Below are 20,928 nucleotides of genomic sequence, written 5' to 3'. Positions count from 1 at the left end.
GGGGGGGGGGGGGGGGAGGGACAACTAAAGCTAAACAAAAAGACAGATGAATTTCAGAAAAGAAAAGTGGACAGCTAAAGCGGCGGATGTGTCGAAGTTAACTCTTACTGCATTTTCAACGACAACAACTAGAGCAAATAAGGAGTTTCACTCTTGGCCATATCAACAATGTCGACAAAGTCCGGGTCCGGTGATCTATTTTGTTATATGGCCATCGACAGCGGTAACCATGTAAGATATGAGAATCCTTTAAGTGTTGAGTTCTCATTAATAACGAAGATGTTAAGTTTTAACTTCCCATGTGAAATTTATGCTAGATTTGCCTTAATGTCGGATTGATTTAATCTTAAGACACCTAAATATCTCACTGGATGCTATGGTATCCGACTCTAAGACGAAGAACTTCTTCACGAATAGAGCTAAATAGCAAGACAAAATGATTCACACCAAAAAAGTATTGTTAAGTAAAACCTCGCCCTAATGGAATGTTTCAATTGATCTGTACCTTTGGGGTAATACTTAGGGTGATTAATAAGTTAAAGAAGGATATGGTAAGACGTATTCAAATTATTCAATGGTCGTATTTTAAGTTTTTAATCCAAGCAAGTTGTAAGATAAAAGTCAGCAAAAGTTATCGCAAGTTACATTCATAATCATTCATAAATTAATGTCTTAGAGCTTTTCTCCCAATATAGAGAAGATGGTCTAAAACCTCCTCAACCTATACCCGAAATCTCAACTACACACTTATTCATTACGAGAGTCCTATTACCCCCTTACACTATTTTAAAGTAGAATTATTTGCTCCCTAAATGATGAAGTGGCAAAGAAAGTGTAGTTCACTCTCTCAAAGAGAGTGAGAGCTAAAAATAATAATTAAAACTTTAATTTTAAAAGTATTTCTTAAATTTCATATTATAATATTTTTATTCTTCAATTTTTTTTATGTTTTCTTTAATTTCTTTAATCGTCTTTCTTCTTCTCTTCATCAAAGAAACATCGGCAGTTTTTTATTGACTTTGTTCTTCTCTTCGTCAAAGCAACATCGGCGGCGGCTCTACTCCACCACCAGGTCACCGCCCTCACCAACCTTTCATCATTAAGTTAACTTTTGTTCTCAAATCACAAATTTCTCACAGTAAATTTACTTCTCATCAGTGTGAAAAAATGATAATAACTCAAAATCAAAATCAAAAGTCATCGGCGGTGGCTCTGCTCCACCACCAGGTCGCCGCCCTCACTAACCCCTCATCATTAAGGTAACTTTCATTCTCAAATCACAAATTTCTCACAATATATTCACTTCTCATTAATGTGAAATATTGACAATAACTCAAAATCAAAATCGAAAGTCAAGAGGATCGAACTTTAGAGTCATTAATGGAGAAAAATTCATCAAGTAGCACATCCATCAATGGAGTATAATTCATCAATGAAATCATTGGGTGACAAACCCATTATTGGAAAAGACCCAATAAGCGAAATAGGTTGCTCAACATTGTTAAATTCTTGCTTCAATAGAGAGCATCAAAATTTTTCTAGTGTTCATAACTCCGGTGAAGCTCGAAGAAGATGGTGCCAATAATAGAATGTATCCTCAAATCTGGAAAATCAATTGGTCAAGATCAAAATAAAAGAGGAATGGAAAAGGAAAGTGAAAGAGGGAAATTTAGATGAAAAATAATTGCAGAATAAATGATTTTTCTTTAAAAAAAAGCTAATATTATGTGGCAGGGCGCATGCAATTCACTTTTTTATATAAATCTGGGCGTGAGTTTTTAAGGGGTGTATATTATACTTTTAAAATGTTTAGGGGTAATATGACCCCGTAAAAAATAAGTGTGTAGTTGAGAATTGGGTAATAGATTGGGGCGTTTTAGACAATTTTCTCCCCAATATATAAAGAGTTGGAGGGCCTATAACCTATCAAATCAAAGGTATACGAGTCTAATTTCCAATGCATTAAACCGTTTGCCTATACAATTTCAGAATAGAGATATTTACATTTTCATTAGAATGCGCAACCAAGGGAAAGTGGGCCCCCAAGGTTGGTGGAAAAGTGTGTATATATTATATATATATATATCTTTAATTTTCTCTTTTGTCTTTGTGATAACTACAGATAAGCGAGATATTCAACCTTTAAATCATCCATATATATATTTATGATCTTGTCTTGGGTCTTTAACGGAAATTGCTCTACGTCTCGCGCTCTTTGTTTTGGTATATTTTTTCTCTGTGGATTGTGCGGTGTAGCTCTGTGGAAGTTGTGTCAGTAGGGATCTGGCTGTGTTTTGAGTTCTTGAAAGTTCTTTGGGTGTCTGCAGCGAGTATCATAAGGTGCGGGCAGAAGTAATATGACAGAGTAAATTCGATGAAAAAAGGTATGTTAAAGCTTAACTTTTTTCGGCAAGTTTCTTTGTCGTATAGGTAATGCGACTTGTTCTTTATCACCATAGTACTCATAGTCATAATAGTTGTTGATGGAGTTGGTTGCTAGAGTTATATATATGTATACATGTGAGCTTTCCTTATTGGGATTATTCTTGTTTAGTTGGTGATACATGTTAAAAAGCGACGTAAGAATCTTCTTGGATAAATTGTCATTGCTTAGATGGGGTATTGATAGCTCATTACGTTGTTGATGCCTTAATGGCTTTGTAATTAGCTGCATATCACTCCTTGTTGATATTCACATCATTACAATTAGTTTGACATAAAACTTATGTGATTGCAATACCTATGAACTTGAGGGCAAAACATGAAAAACGAATCAGAACTCCGCATTAGTCATTTGTTCGGCAAAAGGGTCGGCCAGAAATTGATGAGCTTCTTATTCCACATTCTCTCCAGCATTCCTTCTAACGTAGGCTCTTCGAGGAGCCATATCCCGAAAAGCATCGGGTAAGGATTATGAGAGAGACATACAGAGTTATACTCTATCGCCCGACTTTAGAATAAAGAAAGAAGTGGAATTTCCTAAACATCTTATAGGCTATTACCTCCTATTCATAAATATGGTGCGCTTCACACTCATGAACAAACTCTACTTGACGTGGCTTGTGAGCCATCCTAGGACCTTTCTAAACCTTGTGCTCTGAATACCAAGTTTGTCACGACCCAAAGTATACCCTAGGTGTAATACAGCGTATAGAACCCCGAGAGGCCCTATGCTAGTCACTTACCATGTATCATACTAGATAATAGAAATAAAGATTTCAAAGAAATATTCTCATATCATAAATTTTTTTGACAAAGCGGAAGTCTAACATAGTTTCAACAAGCCATCTAATACATCAAAAGAAGTGGTTGGGATATAACCCATACGCCACGTACAATGTCTGAAAACTGAAATAAAGAAAAGCTATAAAAGTGTCTTGGTCCTCGGAACATGATGACTCACCAATCTTCAAATCGACAAGAGAGATCAACTAGCCACAAGTATGCGAGGTAGGAGCATCGGACCCTACATTAGGGAAACAATATAGGCACAAGTATACATTAGTACATGGAATATACTAAGTATGATAACAATGCACAAACAATATGAAATCATGCTAAAAAGACTTTACATGATATGCAATAGCCAAGATAAAGCATAAGATACGGTGTTAGAAACACAAGTCATAATCATGGTCAATGCAAGGTTAACATATTTAAAACACTTGGTGAGATACTTTGAAAATAATCTAGTTCATTATTGTGGGATGTTTTCCATTAACCGATATGGAACATGTGCTCTAAAACATGAAATCCGGTGTCTATTTCGAGATGTCCTACTTGCTAAGTAAGGACCATAAACTTCTAGTTTACGTGGATCCACTAGCTAAGAAATCCTACGGGGGCACGTAGTTAGGGACAAGGAGATTGCTACTAGAGACCCGACCTCTACTAATTGGAGAGCCTCCATCTCAATATCCTCTCGGTGCTAAGTAAAATCCCACAGAATAGTCATTAATCATATTCATCATCCATGGAAAGGCACGTTTAAGCTACCAATCCAAGCTAAAGTCATTTAGAATAGCTCCTTAAATCTTAGTTCAAGTTAGGTGAGAAAACCTTTCAACCTTATGTAAGAAAACCTTTTACAATCATGATCATAGTAGCATGTGAGAAAACTTTTCACAATCTTATTGATACTTTCATCTAAAGCATCCTCAAGTCATACATTAATTTCACAAAAACATGCATATCTTCATATATTCATATTGCATAGTTCATAAGTTTCATCATGTGTTCATAGTAAAAATCATGGATGCATGAGTTCATATGAATTCAACTCAAAATCATGTAAATACTTCAATTCATGCATTAGAAGCTAGGAAATAACTAATTGAATCATAATTGAGAAGAATTCATGGAATTTGAATAAAATCCTAACTTTGAATTGAAAATTTAGCTTGTAGAATTGGGACCTTTGGGAACCCAATGGAGGAAAAGACTCCATAGGTGAATAGTAACATATCTTGATGATCAAGGCCCAAATTTTATGGTGAATTGGAGACCTTGAAGTGAAACCCTAGCTTTTTCTTTCTTTGCTTGAGAGAGAGGAATTTGGGGGAAGAACTTGAAGGGAATTTGAGATTTTAGGAGAATGATTTTAGAATGGGTAGTTTTAGGAATTAAAATACTTATATAGGTCTTAGAATAGGGGTCAAAACAACATAGCTTAGGTATTAGACGCATAGGAAAATACTAGAATAGCCCTGACTTAAAAGCTAACGGGACCCCTGTACGGAGGCCTTCACGGACCGGTTATCACTTCACGGTCCATGAAGGTGATTGTGAACAAGAGAGAAAAAATGGGATTTTATTGCCAATCACCACGGCCCTATCAACTGGACATTTACCCTTCCACAGACCGTTCAGGCGTCCGTGAGGGATCAAGTTCTCCTGAGCCTTGGGGAGTAGGGTTCACGGATGGGTTGGCAGGTCGTGGACCACTTCACTGTCCATGAACCTGCCCGTTAAAACCATGACACTTTCCAAACCACACTTGCCAAATTCTAAGGTGTTACAGGTCAGTACACTCATCTAATTCTTGACTTCCTTACCTGATTACTTTTGGTACATTATGATACCTGCTCAGTTATTCTATTGCCTTTTATACTCGATATATCAATTCATAATGACGCCTCATACCTGGGGCAGGGGTGCTGCATTTTTGCCTGCAGATCCTGACAGACAGCTAAACAAGCCTCCTCAATAGTGTAGCTGAGTTCCAGAAGATTGGTCAGCTCTATTTCTTCTAGAGTTGCCAAATTTAAAGGTTTGCTAGTGTTTTGTCATATTCAACTAATAGGTAGGTCGGGACAGGAAGTATAAGGGTCCCGACCAAGTATATTACTCTTAGAGGCTTGCAAACTTTCGATTGAATAGATGTGTGTTGTTGGCTATGCTGGCCTTGTTGTTTTGCCCTTTTAGCTTAGTGGCTTGTTGGCCTTAATCATATATGACTATATGTGTTCAGTTTATATGTTTCTAGATATAACAGTGACCTTGACGGGCAATAAATGATTTAGTTTCTATTCTATATGAATTGCTGGGAGTAGTTGAGTTTATTGAAGATTATGTTGACAGGGTCCTTGCCGATAGAGGCCTTATTTTTAAGTTGAAATATACTTGTTTGTTTTTTTGATTTTGTGGCTGGTGTTATGTTGGTAGCGTAGTTGTCCAGCAAGGATCGACTCAGGGTCAAGTGTCGCACCAGGTGCTAGTTGCATCCCTAAGTTGGGGTGTAACATGTTACCATCCTCAAAATAGTTTCCAAGAAGCGAGTAAAGTGTCAAAAACCCCCGAGATAGTCCTCTAATATTTCCTCCCCAAAAGATTGAACCTTGTTTGAGATTGATACCACTTTTGATAAGAAAATATTTGGAGGATTTGTCAAGTTAATTTCACCATCTGTATTTTGTTATTACTCTGGTTGTACTCATGAAGATTTGTATATTTTGTATGGATAGTCTATTGTGATAGTTGATTGAGTAGCCTGCTTGTTGTTCTTGTTGCTAGTTCCTGCCTTTTTTTTAAAATATCACCCGGGAACTTGTTGCTTATCAATGTTCAATAATTTCTTTGCTTCATATAGTAGATATTGATAATGAACACATAATTAGCTAAAAAATCCGCAACTTGGTTGAATCAGTCTCTATTATAAGAGGTTGTATTGATGGCTCACAGAATATTCCAACTCCTTTTCTATTGCTTTAGCCTCAGCACATAGGCTAGTAGTGTTAATCATGATTCATGACATTAGTAGTAGCATAAATTAACTCTCCCATAATATCTCTGATACAAAAAGGTCCACGATCTGGGGTCTGGATTTTCATTAGAGGAGCCATCAATATTGCATTTCTACATTCAGTGCGAGGACAGTTCCAGCTAATAGGTTTGCAACACTTGGGATAGTTTTTCATACTATCCTTTTTTGTTTTCACCCAATGTCCGGTACATGCATTGAGGTTTAACTAAATTCAGATTCGCGGTGAGAAGTCCCACATTTATTATGAAGTATATTCATATGCAGAGGCAATTCAATAACATTGATAGTATGAAAAACTTTTTTTTAGTATTTTGAGATGAAAGTTCTTCTTGAAGTTGATTATCATCTCCTCAACTACAATAAGGACTTATTCATTTAAAAAACACTCTCCTATATCTTTCGATTATTTTTTTTCCAATCAATTATGCCTTCAAGTTGTGCCCCCTTTTCGAAAATGGACGATCCCATTCAACTTAACTAAAAGAACTAGACTTCCTACAAGATTATCCCCATGTATCATGAGAAGGATTTATATCTGAAAGAAGGCATTTGCAGTTCATCAAACCTGTAAGTTCCAAAAGCTTCCTTAGGGAGTTCTGAAGAGTTAAAAAAAGAAGAAGATATGATTCTAACCTCCATGCGGATATCATGATTACTTTCCTAAAGCATTGTTAGACCTTAATGCTCAGTGTGCTTAAAATCTGTCTAATCTCCCGAATGATATATACATAAACTGTAATTGCCAAGACACTTAGCTCTTGCCTCGCGACATCTCAATTATGAACAAGGAATTACATTCTAAGGTAAAGCTTACAAGCCCTTGTGTTTGACACCACTTAAACCAGCTGAGGCTATTGAGACTTTCTCATTCTGTTAAAAAAATACAACTACATTTATCCATGTAAGGCTAAACATTCTGTTTTCTCAAAATATGGTGTCTCTGAAGCTTTGAAGAATGTTGCAGACCTCCTTCATTGACGGCCTACCGTATGGTGTTGCTCCAGTACACATCAGTCCTAGTTTAAAAACACCTCTCATTTGTTCCACATTACTTGTTTCCATGATTTCTTCATCAAGGGCCTCAACAATGAAATTTCCATCTCTGTAACGCTGTTGAGCCCATTGTGCCAGATTCATTTGCTCCTCCCTGAGAATGGGTTGTCTCCCTGTTGTTAATTCTAATAGCACCACTCCGAAGCTATATATATCTGTCTTTATATTCACTCTGAATGTCGAGGCATACTCTGTGAGGACCAAACATTAAAATTTAATATTAGAGTTGGATAAATTCTTTTGAGAATTCACGAGGTACGATATATATTTGAACGGTAATAGACCTGGTGCAATGTAACCAAATGTTCCAGCAATAGCAGAAGCTGTCTCAGGATTATCATCCCGCCTGGATAGTATTTTTGCTAGTCCAAAATCTGCTATTTTTGCATTGAATTCTGAGTCCAGAAGTATATTGCTGGACTTAATGTCTCTATGAATGATGGGTCGAGTACAGTCGTGGTGCATATAGCTGAGTCCTTGAGCTGCACCAGTGGCTATTTTTAATCTCTTTTGCCAATCCAGGGATGGGGTACTACTTTGACCGGGTGACGCTTCTCTTTTCTTTCTGTGAAGCCACTTGTCGAGGCTTTGTTTCTCAAAGTATTCATAGACTAGAAGCTTTCTGTCTACACTTGAGATGCAACACATGAGCTTGACAATGTTGTTGTGTCGAATGCTACCAAGTGTTCTAACTTCTGCCAGGAACTCCTTTTGGGGTCTTTCACCTGATTTTTTTCCATGCCCTATGCTTTTAACAGCGTAAGTATTGCCTGTTTGGTCGATCACAACTCGATAGACCTTCCCTGATCCTCCATTTCCTATTATGTTTTCGTCTTTCAAGCTAGATAAAATGTCTTCTGTAGTCACCTTCAACTTTTGAAATGAAATGAACTTCATGTCATCTTTGACATTCTGCTTCTTTGTTTTCCACCAATGCTTTCTTGTTCTGTAAAAGATCCATGATAACTGTGTAGCTACCCCAACTCCTACAATAGGAATAATCAAGTGTTTTGGTTTCGAAGATTTTCGAACCTCATCACCAGAGGAGCAGCTTGGTAGGCCGGGGATGTATAAGTTGTTGGATGTAGAACAAAGATTGGACTCGTCAAAGCAATTCTCTTCGTATGTCAACTTTACAAATTCAGTAGAAATTCTTCCTGAGAATTTGTTGGAACAAAGCCTTAAAGTATTTCTAGGCCTAAGACGTTCTATACTTTTTGAAATGTCTCCTGATAACTGATTAAAAGACAAATCCATAGAATCCAGTCCAGGTAAATCCCTAAATCGCTTTGGTATAGAACCAGTCAATTGGTTGTGTGAAAGATCCATATCATACAAACTAAACAAGTCCATTTCATCAGGTATCACACTGGACAAGTAGTTGGAACTTAGCGACAGGTGACGCAAATCATGCAACTGAAACAACTTGCTTGTAATTGAACCACTGAGAGAATTATGTGACAGATCCAATTTCAAAAGATTTTTGAAGTTTCCAATATCTTCTGGTATCGAACCGTTCAAGTGATTCTCAGAAAGATCAAGATTTTCCAGTTGAGATGATATTTGTTTTGGCATCTCACCAGACAACATGTTACCATTAAGATACAAATTGAGTAATTGTTTCATCCCAAACAACTCGCCTGGAATCTGTCCGCTCAAAGAATTCTTGGACAAGTCCAAATGTTGTAACATTGAGCAATCTTTCATGCTTAGTGGTATAGTTCCTGAAATGTTGTTGTTGGAGAGATCAATGAAGGTAAGGTTGTTAAGCTCACATATTATTGTTGATGGAACTGTTCCAGTAATGTTCTTTTCTCCAAGATTTAGTTGTGTCACTACCCGGTCATCGAGGCATGAAACTCCTGACCAAGTGCATACTGAAGAATTCAAATTCCATGACTGGAGGAACTCCGAATCCCTCCAGTGTTGTTTCAAGCTTAGTAATATGGACTGTTCCGTGCCCGAAAATTGTAAGGTTTCTTGAAAAAACAGGCTAATTAGGAAGAAAATTTGCATATTAAGCAAAAAATGGTTAGAGCTTGCTGGGAACATGTTAATTGATGCTTCCCTTGTGCTTCTTTTCATTTGATAATGAAGTCTGTGAAGTCAGTGTGGATTTAATAAAGAAATCATATTTCAACAATTAAATAGTCATCCAGAGCCAAGTATTTGGCTTTGAAAAATCAAGCCATAATAATTGTCTCCTTCTGACTAAGTCAAGCTAGTAATTTACTCCCTCCCTTCCTTTGTACTTACCCACGATGACTTGATACCCTCATTATGAAATATGTGAAGTCATGTGAGAAAGAAAAAGAGACTGTGAAAATGAATTTGTAGGTGCACTTTCTTGTGCTTGCACAAAAATTGTAGTGGGATGATGGATTTGGTCTCTTTATATAGTTTCGGACAATTCTTAGCTTGTTTTTACAGTTGAGTTAGGTTCAAAAGCTATTTCTTATTAATATTATGTTGAATTTGAGCTAATTGAGTTTTCCCATTTTAATAATTCAAATAAATAATTGGCAGTTCTTTAGATTACAAACAAAAACATGTTGATTATGTTATTGATAATCGTTTTCTGGAAAATGCAAAAATCTTCTTGCTTTGCTGGTTTTTTCTTGGCCAGAAAGGTCAGTCAAGTCAACTTTGCTAGCATTTTCCTTTCATAGTCAGCAACAATTTTTGTCCATGTTGACTGACTTGTGTTGTATGATACACGGTTTCTTCAAAGCTAATTAACTATCCAATCAAAACACTTGAAAAAAATAAAACAAGAGATTGTAGAGAATGAGGTAGCTAGTACAATCGAACCAAAGGAACCATGAAAACTAACCATGTTCATGTTGTAAAATCTACATTTTCAATTCCCAGGAAACAAGTTTACCATTTCATTGTTTCCTTACTTGCCTTTATGCATTTCCAGGGTGGTTTACAGAGTGACGTCTACGAAAATGAGAAGAGCATTTTGTTGGAGCTGAAGCAACTATGGGGATTTCATCAATTATTGGATTCCAGTTCCTCACACTGCAGTTGGTATGCTATAGGCTGCAGAAATGGTTCTGTTACCAGCATCTCTATTCATGAAAGAAATCTACTTCCCGTGTTAGAGTGGGTAAAAGTCCCACATTGGTTGGGAATAGGCAGGTTGTCTGAAGAATTAAAAAAAGATATGGGTCTAACCTCCATTACTCATTTAGCTAAAGCATCTGCATCATGATTATCCTTCCTAAAGCATTGTTAGACCTTAATGCTCAGTGTGCTTAAAATCTGTCTAATCTCCCGAATGATATATACAAACACTGTAATTGCCAAGACACTTAGCTCTTGCCTCGCTACATCTCAATTATGAACAAGGAGTAACATTCTAAGGTAAAGCTTACAAGCCCTTGTGTTTGACACCACTTAAACCAGCTGAGGCTATTGAGACTTTCTCATTCTGTTAAAAAAATACAACTACATTTATCCATGTAAGGCTAAACATTCTGTTTTCTCAAAATATGGTGTCTCTGAAGCTTTGAAGAATGTTGCAGACCTCCTTCATTGACGGCCTACCGTATGGTGTTGCTCCAGTACACATCAGTCCTAGTTTAAAAACACCTCTCATTTGTTCCACATTACTTGTTTCCATGATTTCTTCATCAAGGGCCTCAACAATGAAATTCCCATCTCTGTAACGCTGTTGAGCCCATTGTGCTAGATTCATTTGCTCTTCTCTGAGAATGGGTTGTCTCCCTGTTGTTAATTCTAATAGAACCACTCCGAAGCTATATATATCTGTCTTTATATTCACTCTGAATGTCGAGGCATACTCTGTGAGGACCCGACATTAAAAAATATTAGAGTTGGATAAATTCTTTTGAGAATTCACGAGGTACGATATATATTTGAACTGTAATATACCTGGTGCAATGTAACCAAATGTTCCAGCAATAGCAGAAGCTGTCTCAGGATCATCATCCCTCCGGGATAGTATTTTTGCTAGTCCAAAATCTGCTATTTTTGCATTGAATTCTGAGTCCAGAAGTATATTGCTGGACTTAATGTCTCTATGAATGATGGGTCGAGTACAGTCGTGGTGCATATAGCTGAGTCCTTGAGCTGCACCAGTGGCTATTTTTAATCTCTTTTGCCAATCCAGGGTCGGGGTACTACTTTGACCGGGTGACGCTGCTCTTTTCTTTCTGTGAAGCCACTTGTCTAGGCTTTGTTTCTCAAAGTATTCATAGACTAGAAGCTTTCTGTCTAAACTTGAGATGCAACACATGAGCTTGACAATGTTGTTGTGTCGAATGCTACCAAGTGTTCTAACTTCTGCCAGGAACTCCTTTTGGGGTCTTCCACCTGATTTTTCTCCATGCCCTATGCTTTTAACAGCATAAGTATTGCCTGTTTGGTCTATCACAACTCGATAGACCTTCCCTGATCCTCCATTTCCTATTATGTTTTCGTCTTTCAAGCTAGATAATATGTCTTCTGTAGTCACCTTCAACTTTTGAAATGAAATGAACTTTATGTTATCTTTGACATTCTGCATCTTTGTTTTCCACCAATGCTTTCTGGTTCTGTGAAAGATCCATAATAACAGTATAGCTACCCCAACTCCTACAATAGGAATAATCAAGTGTTGTGATCTCGAAATTTTTTGAACCTCATCACCAGAGAGAAAGCTTGGTAGCCCAGGGATAGATAAGCTATTGGATGTAGAAGAAAGATTGGACTCATCAAAGCAATTCTCTTCATATGTTAGCTTAACAAATTCAGAAGAAATTCTTCCTGAGAATTTGTTGGAACAAAGCCTTAAACTAATTCTAGGCCTAAGATGTTTTATACTTTCTGAAATGTTTCCTGATAACTGATTATACGACAAATCCAAAGCATCCAGTCCAGTTGAACTTGCAAGTCCCTTTGGAATAGAACCAGTCAATTGGTTATGAGAAAGATCCATATCATACAAACTAAACAAGTTCATTGCATTAGGTAATACACCAGATAAGTAGTTGTAACTTAGCGACAAGTGACTCAATTGGTTCAATTGAAACAACTTGCTTGTAATAGAACCACTTAGAGAATTATGTGACAGATCCAATTTCACAAGATTTTTCAAGTTACCAATAGCTTCTGGAATCGAACCGTTCAAGTGGTTCTCAGAAAGATCAAGATTTTTCAGTTGGGATGCTGATATTTGCTTTGGCATTTCACCGGACAACATGTTACCATTAAGATACAAATTGACTAGTGTTTTCATCCCAAACAACAACACCTGGAATCCGGCCGCTCAAAGAATTATTGAACAAGTCCAAATGTTGTAACATTGAGCAATCTTTCAGGCTTAGTGGTATAGTTCCTGATATGTTGTTGTTGGAGAGATCAATGAAGGTAAGGTTGTTGAGCTGACATATTATTGTTGATGGAATTGTTCCAGTAATGTTCTTTTCTCCAAGATTTAATTGTGTCTCTACCATGTCATTGATGCATGAAACTCCTAACCAATTGCATTCTGAAGAATTCAAATTCCACGACTGGAAAAACTCCGAATCCCTCCAGTGTTGTTTCAAGCTTAGTAATGTGGACCGTTCCGTGCCTGAAAATTGTAAGGTTTCTTGGAAAGACAGGCTAATTAGGAAGAAGATTTGCATATTGAGCCAAAAAAGTTTAGAGCTTGCTTGGATCATGTTAATTTGATGCTTTCCTTGTGTTTCTTTTCATTTGATAATGAAGTCTGTCAAGTCAACTCTTATTCCAACAATAAAATAGTCATTTAGAGCCAACTATTTGGCTTTGAAGAATCAAACCATAATAATTGGCTAGTTGTCTCCTTTTGACCAAGTCAAGCTACTAATTTACTCCCTCCCCCTTTTAACTTATCCACCATGACTTGATACTCTCCTTTAACAAAATATTTACTTAGAAGTCTGTTTTACTATATTAACCTTATTAATTATGCTTTCGAAATTTGTAATTTGTGTTATTACTTATAGATAGGAAGTGATATTCAAAGAAAATAATTAATCTCCTATTTTCAGAACCCCAACCCTCAATATGAAAAAAATAAATGATAAAACACAAGATAAATGTGAAGTCATGTGTGAAAGAAAAATAGAATATGTGAAAATGATTTTGTATTCATTGGGGGTGGGTACTGGATTAGGATGTGTACCAATTTTAAAGTATTATATTTGCTCATCTGATCTGTTAGCAAAAAATTTAAGAATAAAAGGTTGCACCTTGTGTGGGTTAATACTAGTGTGTGCACAACTGTTTCACACTGTACTAAGGATTTTGTCTCTTTATATGGTTTTAGATAATTCTCATGAACTTATTTTTGGAATTGAGTTACGTGTAAATCTATTTCTTATTAGTATTATTAATGAAGTAAATATGAAAAATTATATTTATGATAATTATGTATGTGATTGTAATTTAATTAGGAAAAGAATAATGGTAGGCTTATTTGGACAAGGAAAGGGAAGCCCTAGAGCGACTACAAATTTTGTGTAACAATATGATGTTGTAAATATCGAATAACATAAAAGAAAGAGGAAATTTCTTCCATAGGTTGTTTCTTGTTCTTCATTATTTTTGTATCTTTATTTTAACATGATATCAGAACAAGGATAAGTGAGTGACAAAAACTTTAAAAAAAGAAGAAACAATAATGTGGTTTATTTGCTAAAAAATCCGGGCATAAAGCTGGAAAATACTACCAACTTGTAGGTGCAATGGATCAAAATGGTATATTTATTACGGTGGGAAATGCTTTGATAATATGACCCCGCAAACTTTAGGTATCTACTCTAAAATAAAATGTAAGTTAGGGGGGACTTCATCATGTATTTTCTCTCTTATCTTCTATTATATTTGATCATCTGATTTCTTTGCTGTTTTTTCTTGGCCACAGTCCACAGACGTCAGTGAAGTCAATTTTTGTTTCTTATCTTTTTAAAATTTAACAAGTCAAACTTTGTTAGCATTATACAAATTTTCGTCCATGTTGACTGACTTGTGTTGTATAATACACGGTTTCTTCAAAGCTAATTCATGATCCACAAAATAAAGAGGACAATCAAACCAAAGGAGCCATGAAAATCAACCATATTCATGTTGTAAAATCTACATTCTCAATTCCCAGGAAACAAGTTTACCTTTTCATTGTCTCCTTACTTGCCTTTATGCATTTCCAGGGCGGTTTACAGAGTGACGTCTACGAAAAGGAGAAGAACATTTTGTTGGAGCTGAAGCAACTATGGGGATTGCATCAATTATGGGATTCCGATTCCGATTCCTCACACTGCAGTTGGTATGGTATAGGCTGCAGAAATGGTTCTGTTACAAGCATCTCGATTCATGAAGGGAATCTACTTTCCGGAACAATTTCACTAATCATATGTGAACTCAAAAGCCTGCAATTGATAGACCTGAGTAGCAACTATATCAGAGGAGAATTTCCTACCTCCTTGTACAATTGCTCAAAGCTGGAATATCTTGATATTTCTTGGAATCAATTCCATGGACCACTGCCTAGTGACCTTCATCGTTTGTCGAGGCTAATCCATTTAGATATTGCTGGAAATAACTTCAGTAATATCCCAGAAGCCATAGGTCAGCTTTCTGAATTGCAATATCTATCTCTTAAGTTCAATAATTTCAACACTTGGATATCCCGAGAAATTGGAAATTTATCAAAGCTTGAGACCTTGGATATATCCTATATTGACAGCTTTAAGCAGGCAACAATCCCAGAGGAATTAAGAAGACTGAAGAAGTTGACAGCCCTTTTCATTGTACGGTCAAATTTGAAAGGGGAGATTCCAGAAACATTTTCCGCTCTTTCAGGTCTCGAAGTCTTGGATCTCTCAATGAATTACTTAAAGGGGTCTATCCCAAGTTACTTGTTTGAATGGAAGAAGTTGACGAATCTTCATTTGGAGTTTAACCAATTTTCCGGTAGGTTACCAATGTTGGATGCAAATATGGAATTGATGGGGAGAACTCAAGAAATGTTTTCTAATCTTTCTGGTCTCCAAGTCTTAGATCTCTCAGGAAATCACCTAAATGGTTCAATTCCAAGCTACTTATTTCATTGGAAGAATTTAACATCTCTTCTTTTGGGGGATAACCAATTTTCTGGGAATTTACCTAGTATAACTGGAAATTTGAGATTAAGAACATTGGATCTTTCATCGAATCAGCTTTCTGGACATATTCCACAAGAGTATGACAAGAATGAATACTACTTTAGAAATAATCTGAATCTATGTAGCAAATATACCAACCATTACATCCAAGTTCCACGTTGAAGTGGAAAAACAAGAGTTGTAATTGCCGTTGTGGCCCCTGTTGCATTTTTAGTCATGATAACATTATTATGTTACACATTTAAAAAGAATTGGACTTTCTCCACAGACCAACTCATGTGGAGGAAGAGGCATGAGAACCAAGATCCTGAGTGGATGTTCATTTCTTTCCAGCAGTTAGGATTCACAGAATTTGAAATTCAGGTGAATATGACAGAAGAAAATTTGATTTGAAGTGGAGGATATGGGAAGGTCTATCGAGTTGGTGTCAATCCTAATGGGAACTTTGTGGCAGTTAAGAGAATATGGAACAAGAGGAATTTAGACCACGGGCTTGAGAAACAGTTCCTTGCAGAAGTTGAAGTATTGGGTAGCATTCGACATTCTAATATTGTGAAGTTGTTATGTTGCATTTCTAGAGGAAACTCAAAGGTTTTGGTGTACGAGTACATGGAAAATCAAAGCTTAGACAAGTGGTTGCATCACAAGAGAAGAAGTGAAAAAGATATTACTGCCTCAGCACATTGTGTATTGGAATGGCATACTAGACTGCAAATTGCAATTGGTGCTGCCCGAGGTCTATGTTACATGCATCACGAGTGCTCTACGCCAATCATTCATCGTGACATTAAGTGCAGTAATATCCTTTTAGACCATGAACTGAATGCCAAAATTGCAGATTTTGGACTAGCTAAGATTTTGGCCAAGTGGGGAGAGACAGAGACTGCTTCTGCTATCGCTGGCACGTTTGGCTACCTAGCTCCAGGTATATTTCACTGTTCTCATAATGAAATAAACAAAAACACACCAGAGTGTACGTATGTATCGTGTTTCTCATTGATTTTATCCTAATACCTTGTTATTCTAATTGGAATTTCAGAGTATGCATACACGTCGAAAGTGAATGCCAAGATTGATGTCTACAGTTTTGGTGTGGTGTTATTGGAGCTGGTTACCGGGAGAGAACCAATTAACGGAGACGAGCATATAAACCTTGCACAAAGGGCATGGAACCACCATGAAGAAGGCAATCCAGTGGTTGATGCTATTGATGAAGAAATCAAGGAAGCATGTTTCTTGAACGAAATGAGTTCCATGTTCAAGTTGGGGATTATTTGCACCAGTACTGTACCTTCTGCTAGACCTTCCATGAAGGAAGTTCTGCAAATTCTATTACTTAGCCTTAATACTTCTTCCTAGCAATTGGCTGCGAATCCAGGATTATCGTTGCTTCTTTATTTGCACTGAAAAATTAAAAGTCCAAATACTTATTCTACCTTCTTTTCTAGTGAGGTGATGAATCAACTCTTTTATTTTTCTGATTTTTCTTCTCTATCCAACAGTCTAATTAACTCATAAAATGGGTCAGATTATAGATTATGGAGAATACACTTGTTAGTCCTTTTCCATAGAACAGTCAATAACGGTCTCAACAAAACGAAAAAGTTGTCCTTATCAAATTTTGTCCTAATATATACCAGGTATCTGACATCTATCTAAATGGAAAGGTCCTTTAGAACCTCTAGGAAGTTGTTGGAAGGAGAGGTATACCATTGCCTTATTGGAAGGACGTTTGCTACTTGATTTGCCTCTTTGTAGCAGTGCAGTTGTTAACGGTAGCCAATAACATTGGTTTGGTTCATCGTTTGGGAAACGTCTTCAATGATAATCTTCAGCTTGAAGTTGGCAGTCTTATCATCTTTTTTAATATGCTGGTAACCAAAAGTGAATCCAGTTTAATGGTGAAACCACTGAATCCATTTTGGATGCACCAATCAATACCAAAAAATGTTGCTTGAGCTTCTGCAGTGTTGCTGCTGCCACATTTAACATGGATTTGACATCTTGCTTGATCCTGTACCCTCATTAACCTGCCCTCCATCGGGGGCATCATATACACCCTCTCCCCTTAGGACTCGGGGCTCCTCACTTTCTTCGCCTAAGATGTCATGTTCACCTCATCTTCTGAAGCTTGTGAACCTAGAAGTCTGTTAGTCCTACTTGACCCTGCTCCATCAGGAGTATCACTGAGGGTCAGAACAATTCTAACAAACTAATTAAAACAAGTACCAAAAGAATTAACGAGTAGAAAAACTTGATCGCTTATAGGAACATTTCATTTTTCCAATCATATAAGTTAGCCTAGACCATTAATGAATATCTAATCAATGGTTTTAGCTTTTATCAATTGTGTAAAACTGTTAGAATTTTTATTTTTTATTTTTTGGGAACCCCAGGATAATCCCCAGCCGCTACAACCTCTGCCACAAGAACTAGACTTCCTACAAGATTATCATGAGAAGGATTTATGTTTGAAAGAAGGCATTTGCAGTTCATCAAACCTGTATGTTCCAAAAGCTTCCTTGGAGAGTTCTGAAGAATTAAAAAAAAGATATATATATATATATACACTGTAATTGCCACGACACTTAGCTCTTGCCTCGCGACATCTCAAGTATGAACAAGGAATCACATTCTAAGGTAAAGCTTACAAGCCCTTGTGTTTGACACCACTTAAACCAGATGAGGCTATTGATCTGTCTGAGGATAAAAAATGTCCTCTGACAGTATTACTAAAGTATACATTGCTGGAAGAAATCGTTATCAACACGACTTTCTCATTCTGTTAAAAAAAATACAACTACATTTATCTATGTAAGGCGAAACATTCTATTCTCTCAAAATATGGGGTCTCTGAGACTTTGAAGAATGTTGCAGACCTCCTTCATTGACGGCCTACTAGATGGTGATGCTCCGGTACACATTAGTCCTAGTTTAAAAACACCTCTCATTTGTTCCACATTACTTGTTTCCATGATTTCTTCATCAAGGGCAACAATGAAATTCCCATCTCTGTAACGCTGTTGAGCCCATTGTGCTAGATTCATTTGGTCCTCTCTGAGAATGGGTTGCCTCCCTGTTGTTAATTCCAATAGCACCACTCCGAAGCTATAGATATCTGTCTTTATATTCACTCTAAATGTCGAGGCATACTCTGTGAGGACCAAACATTAAAATTTAATATTGGAGTATAATTCTTTTGTGAAATTCTCGAGGTACAATAGATATTTAAACTGTAATATACCTGGTGCAATGTAACCAAATGTTCCAGCAATAGCAGAAACTGTCTCAGGATTATCATCCCTCCTGGATAGTATTTTTGCTAGTCCAAAATCTGCTATTTTTGCATTGAATTCTGAGTCCAGAAGGATATTGCTGGACTTAATGTCTCTATGAATGATGGATCGAGTACAGTCGTGGTGCATATAGCAGAGTCCTTGCGCTGCACCAGTGGCTATTTTTAATCTCTTTTGCCAATCCAGGGCCGGGGTACTACTTTGACCCGATGATACTACACTTTTCTTTCTGTGAAGCCATTTGTCGAGGCTTTGTTTCTCAAAGTATTCATAGACTAGAAGCTTTCTGTCTAAACTTGAGATGCAACAGATGAGCTTGACAATGTTGTTGTGTCGAATGCTACCAAGGGTTCTAACTTCTACCAGGAACTCCTTTTGGGGTCTTCCACCTGATTTTTCTCCATGCCCTATGCTTTTAACAGCATAAGTATTGCCTGTTTGGTCTATCACAACTCGATAGACCTTCCCTGATCCTCCATTTCCTATTATGTTTTTGTCTTTCAAGCTAGACAAAATGTCTTCTGTAGTCACCTTCAACTTCTGAAATGAAATGAACTTCATGTCATCTTTGACATTCTGCTTCTTTGTTTTCCACCAATGCTTTCTTGTTCTGTAAAAGATCCATGATAACTGTATAGCCAACCCCACTCCTACAATAGGAATAATCAAGTGTTGTGATCTCAAAAGTTTTCGGTTGTTGGATGTAGAACAAAGATTGGACTCATCAAAGCAATTCACTTCATATGTTAGCTTAACAAATTCAGAAGAAATTCTTCCTGAGAATTTGTTGGAACAAAGCCTTAAAGTATTTCTAGGCCTAAGATATTCTATACTTTTTGAAATGTCTCCTGATAACTGATTATAAGACAAATCCAGGGCATGCAGTCCAGGTAAATACTGAAATCCCTTTGGTATAGAACCAGTCAATTGGTTATGTGAAAGATCCATATCGTATAAACTAAACAAGTCCATTTCATCAGGTATCACACCGGACAAGTAGTTGGAACTTAGCGACAGGTGACGCAAATCATGCAACTGAAACAACTTGCTTGTAATTGAACCACTGAGAGAATTATGTGACAGATCCAATTTCAAAAGATTTTTGAAGTTTCCAATATCTTCTGGTATCGAACCGTTCAAGTGATTCTCAGAAAGATCAAGATTTTCCAGTTGAGATGATATTTGTTTTGGCATCTCACCAGACAACATGTTACCATTAAGATACAAACTGAGTAACTGTTTCATCCCAAACAACTCACCTGGAATCCGGTCGATCAAAGAATTATTGGACAAGTCCAAATGTTGTAACATTGAGCAATCTTTCAGGCCTACTGGAATAGTTCCTGAAATGTTGTTGTTGGAGAGATCAATGAAGTTAAGGTTCTTGAGCTGACATATTATTGTTGATGGAATTTTTCCAGTAATGTTCTTTTCTCCAAGATTTAGTTGAGTCACTACCCGGTCATCGATGCACAAAACTCCTGACCAAGTGCATGCTGAAGAATTCAAGTCCCATGACTGGAGGAACTCGGAATCCCTCCAGTGTCGTTTCAAGCTTAGTAATATGGACTGTTCCCTGACCGAAAATTGTAAGGTTTCTTGGAAAAACAGGCTAATTAGGAAGAAGATTTGCAAATTAAGCAAAAAACGGTTAGATCTTGATTGGAGCATATTAAAAATGATGCTTCCCTTGTGTTTCTTTTCATATGGTAATGAAGACTGAAGTCATTATGAATTTATAAAGAAGTCATATTTCAATGATAAAATTTGTGTGGAACACGAACGATCAAGTCAACCTAGTAGCTGACCCGTGAAACAGCAAGGAAAACAAAAGGATAATGCAACGCCATTTGGGTGGGGACTGGAATAGGATGTGTACCAATTAACAAGTCAACTTTGCTAGCATTTCTCATTCATAGTCGGTTACAGTTTTTGTCCATGTTGACTGACTTGTGTTGTATGATACACGATTGGTAATTTAAAACAAGAGATTGTAGAGAATAATGAGGTAGTTACTACTTACTAACAACAAACTCATTCAACTAACAATTCTTTTTCACCGAAAGTCACTCAATCAAGGATTTTCCTCACTTAACTTTCTTTTATAACTTCAAAATTACTTAACTAGGTATATTTCACTTAAAAAGTCACTCAACCAATTTAAATGACTTTTTAATTTAAT

The 20,928-nt window shown here is 36.8% G+C and overlaps 5 protein-coding genes across 7 annotated transcripts; 2 read left to right on the top strand and 3 right to left on the bottom strand.

Annotated features, from left to right (window-relative positions):
* The first annotated feature begins 2,126 nt into the window (after window positions 1-2,126).
* On the top strand, window positions 2,127-16,887 carry LOC107058409 (probable LRR receptor-like serine/threonine-protein kinase At4g36180). Of its 3 annotated transcripts, XM_015304070.1 has the most exons (5): window positions 2,127-2,384; window positions 8,677-9,071; window positions 14,497-14,914; window positions 15,033-16,375; window positions 16,490-16,887. In XM_015304070.1, the coding sequence occupies exons 2-4, from the start codon at window positions 8,904-8,906 to the stop codon at window positions 15,062-15,064; spliced, it is 618 nt and encodes a 205-aa protein (XP_015159556.1). In that variant the 5' UTR covers window positions 2,127-2,384; window positions 8,677-8,903; the 3' UTR covers window positions 15,065-16,375; window positions 16,490-16,887. The 3 variants fall into 3 exon arrangements, with proteins under 3 accessions (XP_015159556.1, XP_015159554.1, XP_015159555.1); XM_015304068.1 differs by having other exon boundaries at window positions 14,497-16,375; XM_015304069.1 differs by lacking the exon at window positions 2,127-2,384 and adding an exon at window positions 8,526-8,586 and having other exon boundaries at window positions 14,497-16,375.
* LOC102588216 (LRR receptor-like serine/threonine-protein kinase HSL2) lies at window positions 5,276-8,670 on the bottom strand. The gene is made up of 2 exons (XM_006364656.2): window positions 7,600-8,670; window positions 5,276-7,506 (listed from the first exon to the last, which is right to left on the bottom strand). Exons 1-2 carry the CDS (start codon window positions 8,666-8,668, stop codon window positions 7,187-7,189), a joined length of 1,389 nt encoding a protein of 462 aa, XP_006364718.2. The 5' UTR covers window positions 8,669-8,670; the 3' UTR covers window positions 5,276-7,186.
* On the bottom strand, window positions 10,239-13,179 carry LOC102588553 (probable leucine-rich repeat receptor-like protein kinase At2g33170). Its single transcript, XM_015304067.1, has 2 exons — window positions 11,216-13,179; window positions 10,239-11,125 (listed from the first exon to the last, which is right to left on the bottom strand). Exons 1-2 carry the CDS (start codon window positions 12,558-12,560, stop codon window positions 10,806-10,808), a joined length of 1,665 nt encoding a protein of 554 aa, XP_015159553.1. The 5' UTR covers window positions 12,561-13,179; the 3' UTR covers window positions 10,239-10,805.
* On the top strand, window positions 15,727-16,809 carry LOC102593224 (leucine-rich repeat receptor-like serine/threonine-protein kinase BAM3). Its single transcript, XM_015304061.1, has 3 exons — window positions 15,727-15,813; window positions 15,862-16,375; window positions 16,490-16,809. Exons 1-3 carry the CDS (start codon window positions 15,727-15,729, stop codon window positions 16,807-16,809), a joined length of 921 nt encoding a protein of 306 aa, XP_015159547.1.
* A 997-nt stretch (window positions 16,888-17,884) lies between the features above and the next one.
* LOC102592886 (leucine-rich repeat receptor protein kinase EMS1-like) lies at window positions 17,885-20,518 on the bottom strand. The gene is made up of 2 exons (XM_015304076.1): window positions 18,695-20,518; window positions 17,885-18,604 (listed from the first exon to the last, which is right to left on the bottom strand). Exons 1-2 carry the CDS (start codon window positions 20,415-20,417, stop codon window positions 18,288-18,290), a joined length of 2,040 nt encoding a protein of 679 aa, XP_015159562.1. The 5' UTR covers window positions 20,418-20,518; the 3' UTR covers window positions 17,885-18,287.
* Window positions 20,519-20,928: the final 410 nt, after the last annotated feature.

Source organism: Solanum tuberosum, unplaced genomic scaffold, assembly GCF_000226075.1.
Source record: "Solanum tuberosum cultivar DM 1-3 516 R44 unplaced genomic scaffold, SolTub_3.0 scf00509, whole genome shotgun sequence".
Classification (NCBI taxonomy): domain Eukaryota; kingdom Viridiplantae; phylum Streptophyta; class Magnoliopsida; order Solanales; family Solanaceae; genus Solanum; species Solanum tuberosum.
Note: the sequence above shows the minus strand (reverse complement) of the source record. Positions and strands in the feature narration are given on the sequence as shown.

Bases quoted from the DNA above. Each gene is read 5' to 3' on its own strand.
- LOC102592886 (XM_015304076.1), bottom strand. From the start codon at position 20,417: ATGCTCCAATCAAGATCTAACCGTTTTTTGCTTAATTTGCAAATCTTC. The intron at 18,605-18,694 runs GTATATTACAGT...TGGTCCTCACAG, and splicing joins ATTTGGTTACATTGCACCAG to AGTATGCCTCGACATTTAGA.
- LOC107058409 (XM_015304068.1), top strand. From the start codon at position 8,904: ATGTTACCATTAAGATACAAATTGAGTAATTGTTTCATCCCAAACAAC. The intron at 9,072-14,496 runs GTAAGGTTGTTA...ATGCATTTCCAG, and splicing joins TGTTGGAGAGATCAATGAAG to GGCGGTTTACAGAGTGACGT.
- LOC102588553 (XM_015304067.1), bottom strand. From the start codon at position 12,560: ATGAAAACACTAGTCAATTTGTATCTTAATGGTAACATGTTGTCCGGT. The intron at 11,126-11,215 runs GTATATTACAGT...GGGTCCTCACAG, and splicing joins ATTTGGTTACATTGCACCAG to AGTATGCCTCGACATTCAGA.
- LOC102588216 (XM_006364656.2), bottom strand. From the start codon at position 8,668: ATGGACTTGTTTAGTTTGTATGATATGGATCTTTCACACAACCAATTG. The intron at 7,507-7,599 runs GTCTATTACCGT...TGGTCCTCACAG, and splicing joins ATTTGGTTACATTGCACCAG to AGTATGCCTCGACATTCAGA.
- LOC102593224 (XM_015304061.1), top strand. From the start codon at position 15,727: ATGTGGAGGAAGAGGCATGAGAACCAAGATCCTGAGTGGATGTTCATT. The intron at 15,814-15,861 runs GTGAATATGACA...GGATATGGGAAG, and splicing joins TCACAGAATTTGAAATTCAG to GTCTATCGAGTTGGTGTCAA. The intron at 16,376-16,489 runs GTATATTTCACT...TTGGAATTTCAG, and splicing joins GTTTGGCTACCTAGCTCCAG to AGTATGCATACACGTCGAAA.